Source organism: Acomys minous (assembly GCF_964271855.1).
Source record: "Acomys minous genome assembly, chromosome: 11".
In the NCBI taxonomy this organism is placed as follows: domain Eukaryota; kingdom Metazoa; phylum Chordata; class Mammalia; order Rodentia; family Muridae; genus Acomys; species Acomys minous.
Genome location: NC_140492.1, coordinates 73,701,018 through 73,716,984, shown reverse-complemented (window position 1 = coordinate 73,716,984; position 15,967 = coordinate 73,701,018). Strand labels below are relative to the sequence as shown.

At 47.8% G+C, this 15,967-nt stretch overlaps 1 protein-coding gene across 1 annotated transcript in view; it reads left to right on the top strand.

Moving 5' to 3' along the window:
• Nucleotides 1-10,828, top strand: part of CRKL (CRK like proto-oncogene, adaptor protein) — a 38,927-nt gene extending 28,099 nt beyond the window's left edge. The window contains exon 3 of the mRNA XM_084800959.1: nt 7,195-10,828. Coding sequence (XP_084657085.1) covers nt 7,195-7,329 — 135 coding nt within the window. The 3' untranslated portion in view covers nt 7,330-10,828. The remainder of the gene's footprint in view (nt 1-7,194) is intronic.
• The last annotated feature ends 5,139 nt before the right edge of the window (nt 10,829-15,967 follow it).

Here is a 15,967-nt window from a genome sequence, read left to right as displayed (position 1 = left end):
CACACACCAGTTTGTTACTCGTGGGGAGCATTCATCTCTCGTTTGGAGGAGAAATTAAGTTGTAATGATTCCTTAGTGCTTAGTCCAACATCTCTCGGTTATCTTGACCTTCTACAGTATCTAATTCAGCAGACTGACCCCTTCAGCAGAATTAACTAACAGACAGGAACCTAGGATACTTTAGTGAACAAAATAAAGGCTTCTCTCCTTGCAGAACTAACTTATGAAACAGTTGACAGTGACTTAGTATTGGGCTGTAGTAACAAGTTCTTGCATTCCGATGGTCAGAAACCATTCAAGGTCCATCCCCTTCCCATGCCTGTGTGGCCTCCTGCTTTGTTTTGGAGATGGGGTCCTTTTTGTGTTGCCCAGCCTGAGCTTGAAATCCTGGGCTTGGGCTGGAGAGATGACTCAGACAGAAATTAAGAGCACTGGCTGCTCTTCCAGAGGTCATGGGCTCAGTTCCCAGCACCCACATGGTAGCTCACTACTGTGTGTAACTCCAGTTCCTACACAGATGTGCAATGCTGGCAAAACACCAAAGCACACAAAAGAAGAGCGTCCTGGCTCAGTTCATCCTCTGTCCTAACCTCTCAAGAGTTGGCGCTGGAGCTGCACACCCCACACGGAGCTCCGGGGCGGGCTCGCTGGTGTGCACGGCCCTGCTGGCGTTCTTTTTGAATGTTTGGCTCTATCTTGTTAGAGCTGTTTTCTGAGTCTTTGGTGACTCTCATTAGGTCATCCAGCACCTTAATTACTCTCCTGTTTCTGGCTAACCATTTCACAGAAAGATTGGTATGTTTTGTTTTGTCAATTCAGGGCCTTGTGACCTTGAATTTCTGGTCCTCCTGCTTCCACCTCCCAAGGTTTCTGTGGCTGAGATGAAATACAATAATAAAAAGTAACTTGGGGCCGGGCGGTGGTGGCACACGCAGGCAGGCAGAGGCAGGTGGATCGCTGTGAGTCCAAGGCCAGCCTGGTCTACAAAGGGAGTCCAGGACACCCAAGGCTACACAGAGAGACCCTGTCGCCAACAACAACAACAACAAACAAAAAAGAAAAGTAACTTGGGGCTGGGCAGTGGTGGTACACACCTTTAATCCCAGCACTTGGGAGGCAGAGGCAGGTGGATCACTGAGTTTCGGGGCCAGCCTGGTCTATAAAGTGAGTCCAGTATAGCCAGGACACAGAGAAACCCTGTCTCGAAGGAAAAAAAAAAGTAACTTGGGTGGATGGTTATTTCACTTGTACTTAGACATCACTGTTGATCATCAAAAGCAATCAAGCCAGAAACTGAAACAGGGCAGGTACCTGGAGGTACAGGAGCGAGCGGATGCAGAGGCCATGGAGGGGGCTGCTTACAGGCTTGCTCCTATGGCCTACTCAGATTGCTTCCTTACAGAACCCAGAGTCACCAACCCAGGGATGGCACCACTACGATGGGCTGTGCCCTTCTCCTTCGGCTGACTTTTTTTTTTTTTTTAAAGTATTTCAAGATAAGGTTTCTCTGTGTATCCTTGGCTGTCCTGGACTTGCCTTGGAGACCAGGCTGGCCTCAAACTCCCATGATCCCCCTCCCTCTGCCTAACAGAGCGCTGGGATTGCAGACGTATACCACCGCACCTGGCTCCCAGCTGAACCTTAGGGAGGCATGTAGGCTCAATTTTCTTAACAGATATATTTTATTACGAACTTATTAACCGAGTGTATGTCACTTAGAACCTGACTAACTGAAACAATAGGAAAAGAGGATTAAAGAATATAATAACAAAACTGTAAGGATATCAGTTCTGAGGAACGATGCTCCTGGTGTAATCAGCAGGATTTCTTCTGCTGGAACCTGGAGTGACCAGAACCCAGAAACTCAGCAGGAGCCCAGAACCCCAAAGCCTTCCCTCGAGCAGTTCTCTCTAGGAGCATCTCGAAGTGGAGCGATGAACAGCCAAAACTATCCCAAGTCTCCAAAAAGTGCCTCTTGATTCTGGCTCACTTATGTATCTCCTCCCAGAGTCTGTTCATGGATCTTTTCAGCTGGCAACAATCAAGCTCCCGCACGAGGTGGTTTGCCTTCTAGTGGATTAACCTCACCTGTTCTCTCACAAGAAACGTTCCGATCCCACACTTGGGATCCTAACAAAAACAGGTTTCTCTCTCCTTCAGAGGCATTTTCTTAATTGAGCTTCCTTCCTTTCAGCTGACTCAAGATTGTGTCAAGGTGACATAGAAACTAGCCTGCATACTTGGCCATGTGGTAGTAGGAACAACCCAGGCCTTTGGGCCTTGTAAGCAAACACCCTGTACCGTCCCCTCACAAAAGGATTTTAGAAAGACATGTTTAGACCTTTATACTAAAGTCTTCGGTGCCACGTCTCCCCTGTTATCTTTGGTTTGCTCACCTTTTCTGGCATTTTGTCCATTTCAAGCTTGCCTATAGAATTTACCATCTTCCCTATTTGACACCAAGTAACTCGACCTTGCTTAAGCATGCCACTGTCCTCTGCTGTACTTTGTCTGTGACGGCCATCTTGGACTTTTTTTTTTGGAGGGGAGCCAGTGGGGGTGGGGCTTTTGAGACAGGGTTTCTCACTGGAGGTCAGACATAGTATTGGGATTTCTTCTTGGATTCCCTTTACCATCTCCCTTAAAGACTTAATTATATATTTATGTGTATCTGTGTATCCTTGAGTCTGTGTGAATCACCGCCTGTGTGCAGGGTTCACAGAAGCCAGAGGAAAGTGTCAGATCCCCAGGAGGTGGAGTTACAGCGCTTGTGAGCTGCCCAATGATGATGTGAACTGAACTTGGTCATCTGGAAGAGCAGCAAATGCTCTTAACTACTGAGCCATCTTCCCAGCCTCTCTATTTGCATTATACCTAGTCTTGCTTTTTCAAAGCCTATTGTGCAAGTTCCCTTAACTGACAGGTTGAGAGTCTCGGATTTCTATTTCTTTCTTTCTTTCCTTTTTTTTTTTTTTAAAGATTTATTTATTATTTGTACAGTGCTCTGCCTGAATGTACAACTGCACGCCAGAAGAGGGCATCAGATCTCATTATGGATGGTTGTGAGCTACACAGTGATGTGGTTGCTGGGAATTGAACTCAGGACTTTTGGAAGAACAGACAGTGCTCTTAACCTCTAAGCCATCTCTCTAGCCCCAGATTTCTATTTCATCAGATGATTTTCTTTCACTGGTTAGAATTAAATTAATGTCTGGGAGTGGTGGCACACACCTTTAATCGCAGCACTCAGAGGCAGTCAGACCTCTGTGAGTTCCAGGACAGCCAGAGCTACACAGAGAAACCATTTTAAAAAATAACAAAGACAAAACAAAAAAGAATTAAATTCACATTAACAGTGTTCTGCCTCTGTGTTGTGTTGTTTTGTTTTAGCCAGGGTAATGCTAAGTAGCCCGGATGCCCTGAAGTCACTGTGCACGTGCTTGTGTGTATCCTGCTTCACGGCAGTAGTGGGATGGAGCTGGCCGAGGAGTAGGTTTGGAGTAGGGTCAGAGAAGACAGTTGGTACAGGAAGAAGATTGAGTAGGGCAAGCGAAGAGAAGGCAGCTGATGCAGAGGTGTTGTTAGGAGACGGGAGAAAATCCCACAGAGGTAAAGCCCCCCTTGTACTACCGTGTGTAGCTTACAACAACAGTATCTTACTGTGTTTGCTTGCTGAGATGAAGCAGTTTGCCCAGCATAATGAGGTTTCAGTGTGATAGAATAATCAGTGTCACAAAGGAGCACACAGACAAGGCAGAAGCAGCAGCGCAGGCTGCTCTCTTTGTATAAAGGGCAGGCCAGAACCCAGAGCAGGCTAGCAAGCAGCTGGGACAGGAAATTCACTTGGTTCTTTTTTTAATGCATATGATAAATGTTTTCTCCCCTTGAGCTAGTTTAAAAATAACCGCCACAAAGGAAGTGGGGAAGGAGTTATCTACTGTATGGCCAAGTTCTGGGAGGGCGGGGTTACCATACAGGGGGAGGGTCAGGATTTAAAGATAAGAATTTAACAAGGTGGGGGAAGATTTACAGAATATTGGCCCTTGACAGCAAACTATCTTTGACACAAAACCATTTCTTACAAGTAGCACTAGTTGTAATTTTCAGTCTCAGAGATCATCACGAATTCCAGTGGCTGGGTGACCTGTAGTGGACATCCACATTCTACTGGTCCTCTCCACGCATTCATCGTGAAGTACCTGGCTCTGCCCTGGAGGCCCACACAAGCTCACAGCTCCCTAATATAAAGAGGCTGCTTTCCCTATCGCTGTCACATTCCAGAAATGTGAGGCTTTCCCCTAAGGCTCACAGTGTTCAATGGCCAGTAGTCATCTTCTTAAGAACCTCAGGTGTGTTGTTGTGTGAGTGTCCTGGGCCCGTGGAATCATCCTTTTGAGTTTTCCATGAGGACTGGCCAGGCCTTAATTCTTAATTGTTTTTGAAGTAGGTTTCGCTGTATTGCCCTAGCTGCTTTTGAGTCCTAGTACAGTGGCTGACAATACAGATGCTTGTTTTACACTTCTGTCTTGAGTGTTATATCAGTTCTCATTTGTAGAAGCTTGTTTTTAGAAATTCTATTTTTCTATTTATTTAGTACCAAACTATTTTCCCCCATGATCACAATACCATGTCAAAAGTAAGAATGTTTTCTGGGTGTTGCTGCACACCTATAATCACTGCCTACTGCAGGCTGAAGCACGAGGAGTAAAAGTTGAAGGCTGGCCTGGGTTATGTGGTAAATTCCAGGCCTGTCTTAAACATTGAGGCCCGGCTGCCACAAGGAAAGGTGTGTCTGTCCATCAATACAGACTTTGACCTGGAGCCCAGGATGCTCTCAAGATAAACAATCCTCTCGGATACTAGGATTATTGTGATAGCCCATCACATCCATACTCATCCCCGTTACGCCTCTAAAAAGATGTCTTTAGAAAATCCTTCAGATGCTAAAGCCAGGAAATATTTGAGTGGAGCAAGTGCTCACCTCCTGTTACTACATTTATGTGTATGTGTGGAGGTCTAAGAACCACTTGAAGGAGTTGGTCTTCAACATGTGGGTCCTGGGGATGGAACTCCAAACTACCTGGCAAGTGCCTTTACCTAATGAGCCAGGCATGGTGGCACACTCCTTTAATCCCAGTACTCGGGAAGCAGAGGCAGGCGCATCACTGTGAGTTCAAGGCAGCCCGAGACCCTGTCTCAAAAAACCAAACCAAAACAAAAAGTGCATATTGCTTTTGTAGAAGACCCTGTGTCAGGTGCTTGTGAACTCCTGCTCCAGGGACTCTAAAACCTTAGGCACCCATATTCATATGCAGTACCCGCACACAGACACCCAATTAAAATAATAAAGTAAGTATTAGTGACAGTAAAAGGGAATGAGCCTGGAGCACTGTGGTGGAGCACTGGCTTAGCATGACTAAAACATGTCTCTAGTCCTGGGGGGGACTGGGTTGCATGGTGCTGCAGCCCTGTCTCCTGCCTCTCTGTCCCATGTCCTTAGGCTCAAGCTCCTGTTTTTCATGTGTTTTGTAGTGTTGACTCAATTCTTTATATATATAAATCGGTAACTGTAGTTACATTGTTACCTCACATAGTCAACAAGCATTGGCCACATGGGCACTGCTGACTGTCTACTGTCTGTCCAACCACAGCAGGGATAGGATAAGGAGCTGCCATAAGCCAGTGATTAGGTAGAATCCTGGTGGGGAGGATAAAGTGAGTGTTTGCCAGGGCCTGGCACACTCTGTCCTATCATCCTGTTGTCTGTTGCCTGCTGAATGCATTAGAATGCTTTATTAGTCACTGTTTTCAGGTCTTCCTCATCCATCATTCTGTTTGCTTTTATGGATATTTTTTGGAGGGAGTTGTCTGGTTGGCTATGGTTGGTTATAGCCTCATGGTTGCTGGCCTTGAACTCACTCTAGCTTTTGAGGCTAACCTGATTTCCTGGTCTTCCTCTCTTCCGCCTTCCAAGTGCTGGATTGATGACACTTTGTGTGTGGCTTTCTCTTCCCTACACTTCTTTTAACATATGTCATTCAGAAATGCCATTTTGCTTGTGTATTGTCTCCTCCCCTGGCCTTTGTAGTGCTGACACTCAAACCCTGGGACTTAGGCCTGGTGGACAAGTGCTGTATCAGCACGCTACACACGTCTACCCCTAGCTCCTCTTCATCAGTTTTGATAAGACTCCTGTTATTGACAAAGTTGAGAAATGCGACTTAAGGCCCAATACGTGACTCAGTGGGTAAAGGTGCTGCCCAGCCTGAGGACTTGCGTTCAACCCCTGAGACCCACTTGGTAGAAGACACTGACTCCTGAAAATTGTCCTTTTCACACACATGCCCTCCACCTGCCTTCATACACATGTGCACACAATACACACAAATATGTGACTGTAAACATTTAAAAAATTGTGTATGGGCTTGGGTGTTTTGCCTTCATGTGTATCTGTGCCTGGTGCACTCAGAAGTCAGAAGTAGGCATTGTACTCCCTTGGAAGCGGAGTTACAGATGTCTGTGAGTTGCCGTGTGGATGTTGGGGATAGAACCTGGGTCCTCTGGAAAAGCAGCAGGTTTGTTAATAATGGTTGAGCCATCTTTCCAGACCCAGTAAGACGTTCTTTTTCTGAGGCCCTATCTTTACAGAAAACTATAGCGTGCAGGAAAAATTGGGCAAAAACAAAACAAAATAAGACATAGTCTTTTTAAAAATATTTATTATGCATACAATGTTCGCTTGCATGTGAGCCTGCAGGCCAGAAGAGGGCACCAGATCTCATTACAGATGGTTGTGAGCCACCATGTGGTTGCTGGGAATTGAACTCAGGACCTCTGGAAGAGCAGCCAGTGCTCTTAACACCTGAGCCATCTCTCCAGCCCTACTTCCCACTTTTTTATTGAGCTTTATTTACACATTGTCAGAGTCAGATGTGCATGCATGTCCATTCACTAGTAACACTAGAGATACGGCTGCTCTGCGCTCAGCCGCTTCATGAGCTCTTGCCGACTGAGAAGTGTCCTGGGTGTGCTGGTAGCTTCTTGTGTCTTTGTACTACTTGATTTGCAGGTCCAAATACTAAAGGAAAAAAAATGGTTAGGCTTAGTTTAGATAGTGTTTGTGATGTAATGTAAACTGTCTCTTTCTTATTTGCATAGTGATGCTAATTTTGCCTTCTTTCTCTATCCCCGCAGGTTGGTGACATTGTGAAAGTCACAAGAATGAATATAAATGGCCAGTGGGAAGGCGAGGTGAATGGGCGCAAAGGGCTTTTCCCCTTCACACATGTTAAAATCTTTGACCCTCAAAATCCAGATGACAACGAGTGATTGCTGCTGCTGTCCCTGCTGCTGCCGTGTTCTGCCTGTCCCGGTCTCCCCTGAGTGGGAAGCACTCGCACCCGCTGGTGGCCCACTCGCCGTGCATTGGCGGTCTCCTGCTCATTTGGAATGCCTCCAGCAGCTGCCTCTTGGCATTTGTATCATAGTCATGCTGTCAAAGAGTAGCTGATTTTAGAGTTCTTCTGGACTGTAAACTGGAAATACTGGTGGAAGCACACAAGTAGAAAGAATTTTAACGGAATTCCTTTCCATCACTGCCTTGTCTGTGCTTGAGGCTGACTCTTGTGCTCGCCATAGAGAGCGTGAGCCTCGGCAAGGCCTTGCTGCTGCTGGTCCACAGGGCAGTGGCTTTGCCACCAACTTGTTTTTCTTTGGACAACAGAGGAAGTAAAACCCAGACCACTCTGTCCTGAACTCCTGAAATCTGGCTTGTTTTCACTTTCTTTTGTTTAGTTTTGTTTTGGAAGACTAATTAATTAGAGTTGTGTGTTCTGAACAGATTTCTAAATAGTAGTTTGGATTTTGTGATAGTCAAGGAACAATACGTGTCCCTGAGCTTCCAAACCGCAGCTGCTGTACGTAACTAAAAATATGAAAAGACCCCCTGAAGTAGAGGCCTTTATCATCGTAGGGTTGCCACAGGACCTTGTTTACCATGTGCCAGACAGCGCACACAGCAGCAGCTGTGCTGTGCTGTGCTGTGCTGTGCTGTGCCGTGTGCAGGTGGGGAGCCCAGGGTCAGGGTGATCTGTGGAGCCTGTTGCTGTCACTGTTGGCCACTGACAGGTGTAGAAGGGTGGAGCACTTGGTCAGTTTTGTCTAGCTTTTCGGTGAGTGCACCCCCTTTCAGAACTGAAGACGTTTATGGGGTCACTGGATTCACAAGTTAAACTTGGTTACTGTGTTTCACCACAAAGCCCACTCAGCCCTCCCTGCCTGTGCCCAGCCTGCCCAGGCAGCTTGAAAGTGGTGTCTGCTCTACTTCCACAGCTTAAGTAGAACCAGAGCAAGGCTCACTCCTGAGCAAAGAACACTCAGGCTCTGGGCCCTTAACCTACCTACCACGAGCCATTTACATGCCAGCCAGCTGTTACCAATGTGGGTCTGCTCCCTCGTTCACACATGGCAAGCCTGAGTTCTGGAACCCTTGTGTAGTGTAGTGCTCTGCTTCAGCTGGGCCCTGAGGACAAGTCCACACAGACCAGTGCAGCAGGTCTAGAAGTGTAGTGATGCAGTGAGTAGCGCTGGCAGTTACAGAAAAACTAACAAACCATTTGTCTACTGTATCACACGCCCTTAATCACAGCACTCAGAAAGGCAGAGGCAAGTGAACTTCTGAGAATTCCAGGCTAGTCTGATCTCTGGTGTGTTACAGGATAGCCAGGCCTACATAGCGAGACCTTGTCTCAGAACCCACCCCCACCCCCTAAAAAAAAGCGTATGGGTGTTTAACCTGCATGTATGCATGTGTATCACATGGGTGTGGTGCCCAAGGAGGCCAGAAGAGGGTGATGGATTTTCTGGAACTGGAGTTACTCTGTGGGTGCTAGGAACTGAGCCTGGGTCCTCTGCAAGAGCAGCAAGTGCTCGTAACCACTGAGCCATCTCTTAAGCCCCATCAGTGTCTTTTTAAATCAGCATTCTGTCAGGCTGCCATAGTAAATGCTCACATGACAAAATAATGGTCATTGAGAGTTTGGGGAGGAGTGTCATGTCTCCTTGGGTGTGGCTTTCCAGAAAAAAAGTGGTAGAGATTAGCTCGCTTTGTCTCTGAAAGCTGCCATTTCTAGCCAGACCTCTCAGTGGGCTTTCTCAGAGTTTAGGCCCCAGATTGCCTAGAACAATACTTGCCTTCTGGCCAGTGACCCGGTTCAGCCCCAGGCCTTTGATGCCTGCTCTGGAGTACATGCCTTGTCCATGAAGGGCACAACCCCCAAGAAATCGCACCCCATTACTGGGGCTCACACCTCATGCCTTACACATGCTAGATAAACCCTCTGCCAAAAACCCTGGCCTCTTTTGTAGTTTTGAGATGGGGTCTCCATAGAGTGTCCAAGCTGCCTTCTAAATTTCCATCCTAGCCTCACCTGGAGTTACGAAGGTTTGAGTCACCACACCCAGCTCTTTAGGTCTTAGACTGCATTTAACTTGAGGGCTTGGTGCCTTTGATGATAGCAGCTTGCTCAGCACACGCAGCCATTTTTGAGAGCAGGGTTTCCCTTCTCCGAAGCCTGTTGACCATGAAAACTCCTTGTGGAGTACTTCAGGGTCAAAATGTCCCATACGCCTAGAATTTGGTCCATGTAAATGTCTACAGCTTCCTCAGAGATCCAGAGCCGAGAATGAAGACTCTCAGGATCTGTGCCAACAGTAGTAACTTCCAGCCTTGGAAGCCCATCGATTTCTAATCAGGAACACTTCCTTTCGCACTGATAGAAAGAGGCATCTCGCCTACGTCCCACTTCGGGGAAGACACTCGGTCTCAGAGGGGAATATGAAGCAGGGGGCTTTCCTCATGCCATCATCGCTGTTGCTCTGCGGTGGTGTAGGAAATACCGAGATGGCAAACCCACTCACTATGGGCTGTCTTATCTGAGGAGACAGGTAGTCGACAGCATTGACAGATTAAAATCCTGTTGTCTGCGCAGGACACCCCACTCCCACCCTGTGCAGAAAGCATCCTTGTTACTTCTTCACTGCTTTGAAGCCACCTGTTTCAGGGTTAACAGGGTGCACTGGCTTTGGTCACCCAGCTCAGAACCCTCTGTGCTCACCGGAAGAGACTGTGCCCTCTCTTGGAGTTGCACGTTCCTGGCACTGTGCCAGCCTTCCTCTACAGCTGTTTACAGACAAGATGGGCCAGGACTGATGGCCACTGCTCTTGTAACCTTTGCTCAGAAGAATGATGAGCATTTTTTTAAAAAGGGATGTTGTGGTTTTGTTCCAGGTGTTTATAATTTAATCTTTTAATATTATGTTCATTAACCTCCTAAAATGAGTGAATTCTTGATTGTTTGGACACAGTACCTACGGCTCGTGCTTTCTGTCACCCTCACCATGGACCAGAGACCCACATCTCTGGTAGCTGCCATGAGTGTGGACACCGAGCTGCTTATGTATTGTAAAGGGGCAGGAGGACAGTTCTGAGACGGGAGGAACAGTGGCCTTGCTTCCAGACGGTCTTCACTGTGTGTTTTAAGATGACATGTATAACTTAAAGATCATAAACATCAGGCAATAATATTTTCTGTGTAAGCTTTTAAAATTATTTTTGGGGATCATAGCTTGTTTTATTTTGTGCTATAAAATTAACAGTATTAAATGACTTATATTCTTAGAATACATTGAGTGTCTTTTCTTAACAGATTAGTGCCTTTTTATTTTTGTATTCCATTTTACGTTACTGGTCCCAGCATCAAAACCCTTGTTTCCATGGCCTGTTTGTACATTGTCTCAATAAAACGTGCACCAGCCGGCAGTGGCAGCAGCTTCGGTGTTTCAGTGTCTCCTCAGTCCACCCCACAGGTAAGCTGTGGTGAAGCCCCTGGTACTCCTCATAGACCCACTCACGCTGCTCCTGCCCCCCCTTACCCAAAAAATGGCTGCTTCCGAACCTGGGACCCTCCTCCCAGAGAAAACAACTGTTCTCTGGGTATGGCAGGTGCTGTGAAAGAGCCTAGCACTTGACTTGGTGTTCAAGCAGGAGGTGCAGGGGTCTGCACACTGTGAAGCTGTTTTCCTCCCATCACCTAGACCCGGATGCTCTGCTCTGCTGAGTATTTGCCAAGCGTGAACTAACCGTGAGGAGCTCAGTGGTCAGGGAAAGCAAGCCAACCCCGCCTGATGTCCGCTGCCAGTCCTGCCTCTATAACAATCTCCTGAGCTTTGAGGATCCTTGGGGGAAGAATGTGTGTTGGTGTCTGCCTTAAAAGCCTCGCAAACAGCTGGAGCGTGGTGGTGCACGCCTTTAGTCCCAGCACTCGGGAGGCAGGGGCAGGCAGATCACTGAGTTTGAGGTCATCCTGGTCTACAGAGTGAGTTCCCGGACAGCCAGGGCTATACAGGGAAACTGTCTCAAAATAAATAACAAACTACTTTGGCTGGAGTCACAGCAGTGGAACATGAATGACCCCAGCAAGCACATTTCATCTTTATGCACATTTTATTATGCCTATTTTATGTGTGTTGAGTCATTGAATCATCTTGTGGGAGGTGCTGGTATTGTGGGCATGTGCAGGCATACTTTGTCGGCTGTGTACATGGAGCATCTTAGAAGGGATGAGAAGCCCCGCCCTGTTATAGGCCTGCCTCTGAGATACCCAGACCTTTAGACCCCACACCAGCAGCTATGATGGGGATACACCCATGCCGGTTCTGAGCGCTGGAGGTTTTAGAACCACTGCCAGTGAACACCCCCTCTGGTCCCAGCCCCAGAAATGTCCAAGCAAGGAGCTGTGGTCCATCTAATGCCTCTTGAATTAAAGGGAGCTAGGTCCCATAGGGTTCAGACTGGCCTTTCCCTTGGGGACACCAAGGCCGTGGCTATGGTGGCTGGGTCCTGGTTCTGTGCTTCCCAGCTGCCCACTACCATTTACTTCAGGGACAACCCATCGACGAGCCTTTGACCTGGGGCACCCTATGGCGTGCAAGTAAGGCAGGGAGCTGCCCTCTCCAACTTGGTACAGGAAATGTTTGCTCCAAATCGCTCTGCTGCACAGTTGGGTCACCTGGACTTGAAACAGCCTCACTGGCCTGTTCTTGTGGTGCCCACTTGACAGGACACAGAGCGCTCCTACTCTCCCAGATGCCATAAGCCTGGCCCCAGGAAAGAGCCATGGCATCAGTGACTACCCTTGCCTTCCAGGTGGGGGCATGATGGACATCACATCCTGAAAGGGACACCCTAGCCCAAGGCTGGAGTGAGGGTGAAGGACCCCAGAGAAGGTCCAACCCTCCTAGACATTCCCTATTACCCTTGTGTGGGGCAGGGTGGGTGGGGGTCGGGTGGACAGAGAGTAGGAGGCCACGGCAACTATGTTTCTGCCCAAATGATTTTTGTTTTGTTTTGTTTTGTTTGTTTTTGTTTTTCTAGACAGGGTTTCTCTGTGTTGCCTTGGCTGTCCTAGACTTGCTTTGTAGGCCAGGTTGGCTTTGAACTCACAGCCTCTGCCTCCCCCAAATGATTTCTTACATTAATGCCTTCCTATCTAGAAACTCACCTCACTGCCAGAGGCAAGGCAAACTCACCAGAACCTCCACACCAAACCAGCTTCCATGGGGTGCCCATGCCATCAGTCCCAAAGCTAGCTGCTGGGACTAGCTCACTGTTGCTTTTCCTTTCTGTCTGTTGGTCTTTCTTAAAGAGTGGGGATCACTGAGGTGCCCTGGGGCTGGGGAGCAGCATGAGGGGGTTCCCCATTTTCCCTACATTCATTACTTAAGAAACCAACCCTTCTTCCAGGCTGTACTTTGTGGGCATACACAGCCACTCCAAGCCACTGCCCTGTGTTTGGCATTGTCAGGACGCCAGGGCATGTCCCCTTGCCAGAAGCATCCTTGGAGCAAGATGAGGACCTCGGGCTGCCGGACTCAGCATCTTCCTGGGTCCTTGTGGGTTCTCTTGCCACAGGAGCCATCCTTAAATCAGAGGCCGTTTCTGAGGGTAGCTGTCCTAACTAGTCCTTGGGTTTAGTGTTTGTTCTATGAAGCTTTTTGCCACTTGTGCCCTCTGGGGCAGCAGGAACCTGAAGCTTGGTGCCCTGGGCCCCAAGGGTGAAGAGAGGACTTGGCCCGTGCTGACGCTCTTTCCCTGTGGCCTTCCTCTTCTTCACAGTGGCCACACTGATGTCCTTCCAGCTTTAGCTTCCACACCTCAAACTCCTGTTCCACTTCCGGAAGCACTTCTTACATGCTTGGCACCGCATGTCCTGTCCTGCCAACAGTCCTGGGGACGCTGCAGCATGGTGTTCTCGAACTTCCCTCCAATTGTCATAACACCCCATACACCAGCACAGGGGACTCAGCCTGTCAGCTCAAGTCCCATCCCTGTCACCTGGCAGCTGTGTACTCTAGGGGAGAGGGGTCCCTAACCTCTCTGAACCTCAGTTTCCCCATGTCTGACTAATTGTGAAGAATACATGCTAATCAGCCCTATTGGTTTATGACTAATCTCAGCTACCCAAGAGGTAGTTGAAGTGAAAGTTCCAGGCCAGGCTGGACTACAGAGCCAGTTCAAAGCCAGCCCGGGCAACTTAGTGAGACCGTGTCTCAGAATGAAAAGTAGGAAAACATAACCAGTGGTGGGTGGTGCACACCTTTAGTCCCAGCATTCTGGAGGCACAGGTAGACAAATCGAGTTTGGAGCCAGCCTGGTCTGCAGAGTTCCAAAACACCGAACACTACACAGAGAAACTCTTGCTTGAAAAAACAAAAACGAGCCGGGCGTGGTGGCGCACGCCTTTAATCCCAGCACTCGGGAGGCAGAGGCAGGCCGATAGCTGTGAGTTCGAGGCCAGCCTGGTCTACAAAGCGAGGCCAGGACAGCCAAGGCTACATAGAGAAACCCTGTCTCAAAAAACCAACCAAACAAACAAACAAACAAAAACAAAAACAAAAGCAAAGGGCTGGAGAGATGGCTCAGAGGTTAAGTGCACTGCCTGCTCCTCCAAAGGTCCTGAGTTCAATTCCCAGCAACCACATGGTGGCTCACAACCATCAATAATAAGTTCTGGTGCCCTCTTCTGGCCTGCAGGCACACATGCAGGCAGAACACTGTATATATAATAAGTAAATCTTAAAAAAAAAAGAAAAGAAAAGAAAAAACAAAAAGGAAGAAAAACTAAAGGGGCTGGAGAGAGGGCTCAGTGGTTAAGAGCACTGCCTGCTCTTCCAGAGGACCGAGGTTCAATTCCCAGCACCCACATAACAGCTCACAACTGTCTGTAACTCCAAGATCTGACTCCCTCACACAGATATACATGCAGGCAAATTTTTTTTTAATTATTTTAAAAAAAGAAAGTGAAAAATACAAAAAACAGTTGAGGGAGCTGGAGAGATGGCTCAGAGGTTAAGAGCACTGACTGCGCTGGGCAGTGGTGACACACGCCTTTAATTCCAGCACTTGGGAGACAGAGGCAGGCAGATCTCTGTGAGTTCAAGGCCAGCCTGGTCTATAAAGTGAGTTCCGGGACAGCCAAGGCTACCCAGAGAAACTCTGAGTCAAAAAACAAAACAAAACAAAAAAATGGCACTGACTGTTCTTCCAGAGGTCCTGAGTTCAATTCCCAGCAACCACATGGTGGTGTGCAGACATACATGCAGGCAGAGCACTGTACACATAATAATCAATACTTTGTTTTTCTAGACAGGGTTTCTCTGTGTACCCTTGGCTGTCCTAGTCTCGCTTTGTAGCCAGGCTGCCCCCGAACTCACAGCGATCTGCCTGCCTCTGCCTCCAAAGTGCTGGGATTAAAGGCATGCGCCACAACGCCCGGCCCACATAATAATAAATCTTTTTTATTAAGTTGAGGATATAGGTTAGTGGCAGAGCGCATATCTAGCATGCATGAGACCACGGATTGAATCCTCATAATTTCAGAAATAATAAAAATAATAAATAGCAAATAGTAAGCCCGGAAGCTGAGGCTGAAAGCCTTCAGGTTAGGAGTAAGATAGATGGCACAGCGATTAAGAACGCTTGCTGTGAATGGTTCCTAGCATCTACGCGGCACGTTAACTCCAGCGCCGAGGGATCCAGCGCCCTCTTCTGGCCTCCACAGACACTGCATGTACATGTGCACAGACACACAGGTGGGCAAAACACATGAAATACAAATAAATATATTTTAAAAGATTTCAGGCATGGTGTGGTGGCACACACCTTTCATCGCAGAGGCAGGTGGACCTCAGTGAGTTCAAGGCCAGCCTGGTTTACAAGATTATTCCCAGGACAGCCAGAGAGCTACACAGCTAGACTCTGGTTCAAACAATTCAGTTTTGAGCCTGTAGCTCTCAAATGTACAGGCCCTGAGTTCAATCCCGGGTCGCTAGTATAGGGATGCATAGTCCCAGCATTAGGGAGAGAAGAGGGTCAAAGGTTCAAGGTCATTCTCAGTTACAGAGCAAGTTTGAGGCCAGCTTAAGCTAACTGAGACCCTACCAATAAATAAAAAGTCTCCCACAAAGGCCGGGCGTGGTGGCGCACGCCTTTAATCCCAGTACTCGGGAGGCAGAGGCAGGCAGATTGCTGTGAGTTCGAGGCCAACCTGGTCTACAAAGTGAGTCCAGGACAGTCAAGGCTACACAGAGAGACCCTGTCTTGAAAAACAAAAACAAAACAAAAGTCTCCCACAAAGAATCATTTATTTATCCTTTTATTTCATGTACCTTGATCACAGATATCTCTGAGTCTCTGTTCCCACTCTACCCCTCACCCCCGGTGGCCAGCATGTCCGTCTCCTCCCTTCATGTTTTTTCCTTGCTTTTGCTTTTTTTATTTTGTTTTGCAACGTACTGAACCTTAATTAGTGCTACCTGTGGGTTTTTTTTTTTTTTTTAAGGTTTTTGGAGACAGGGTTTCTCTTTATAGCCTTGGCCTTGGCTGTCCTGGACTCACTTTGTAGACCAG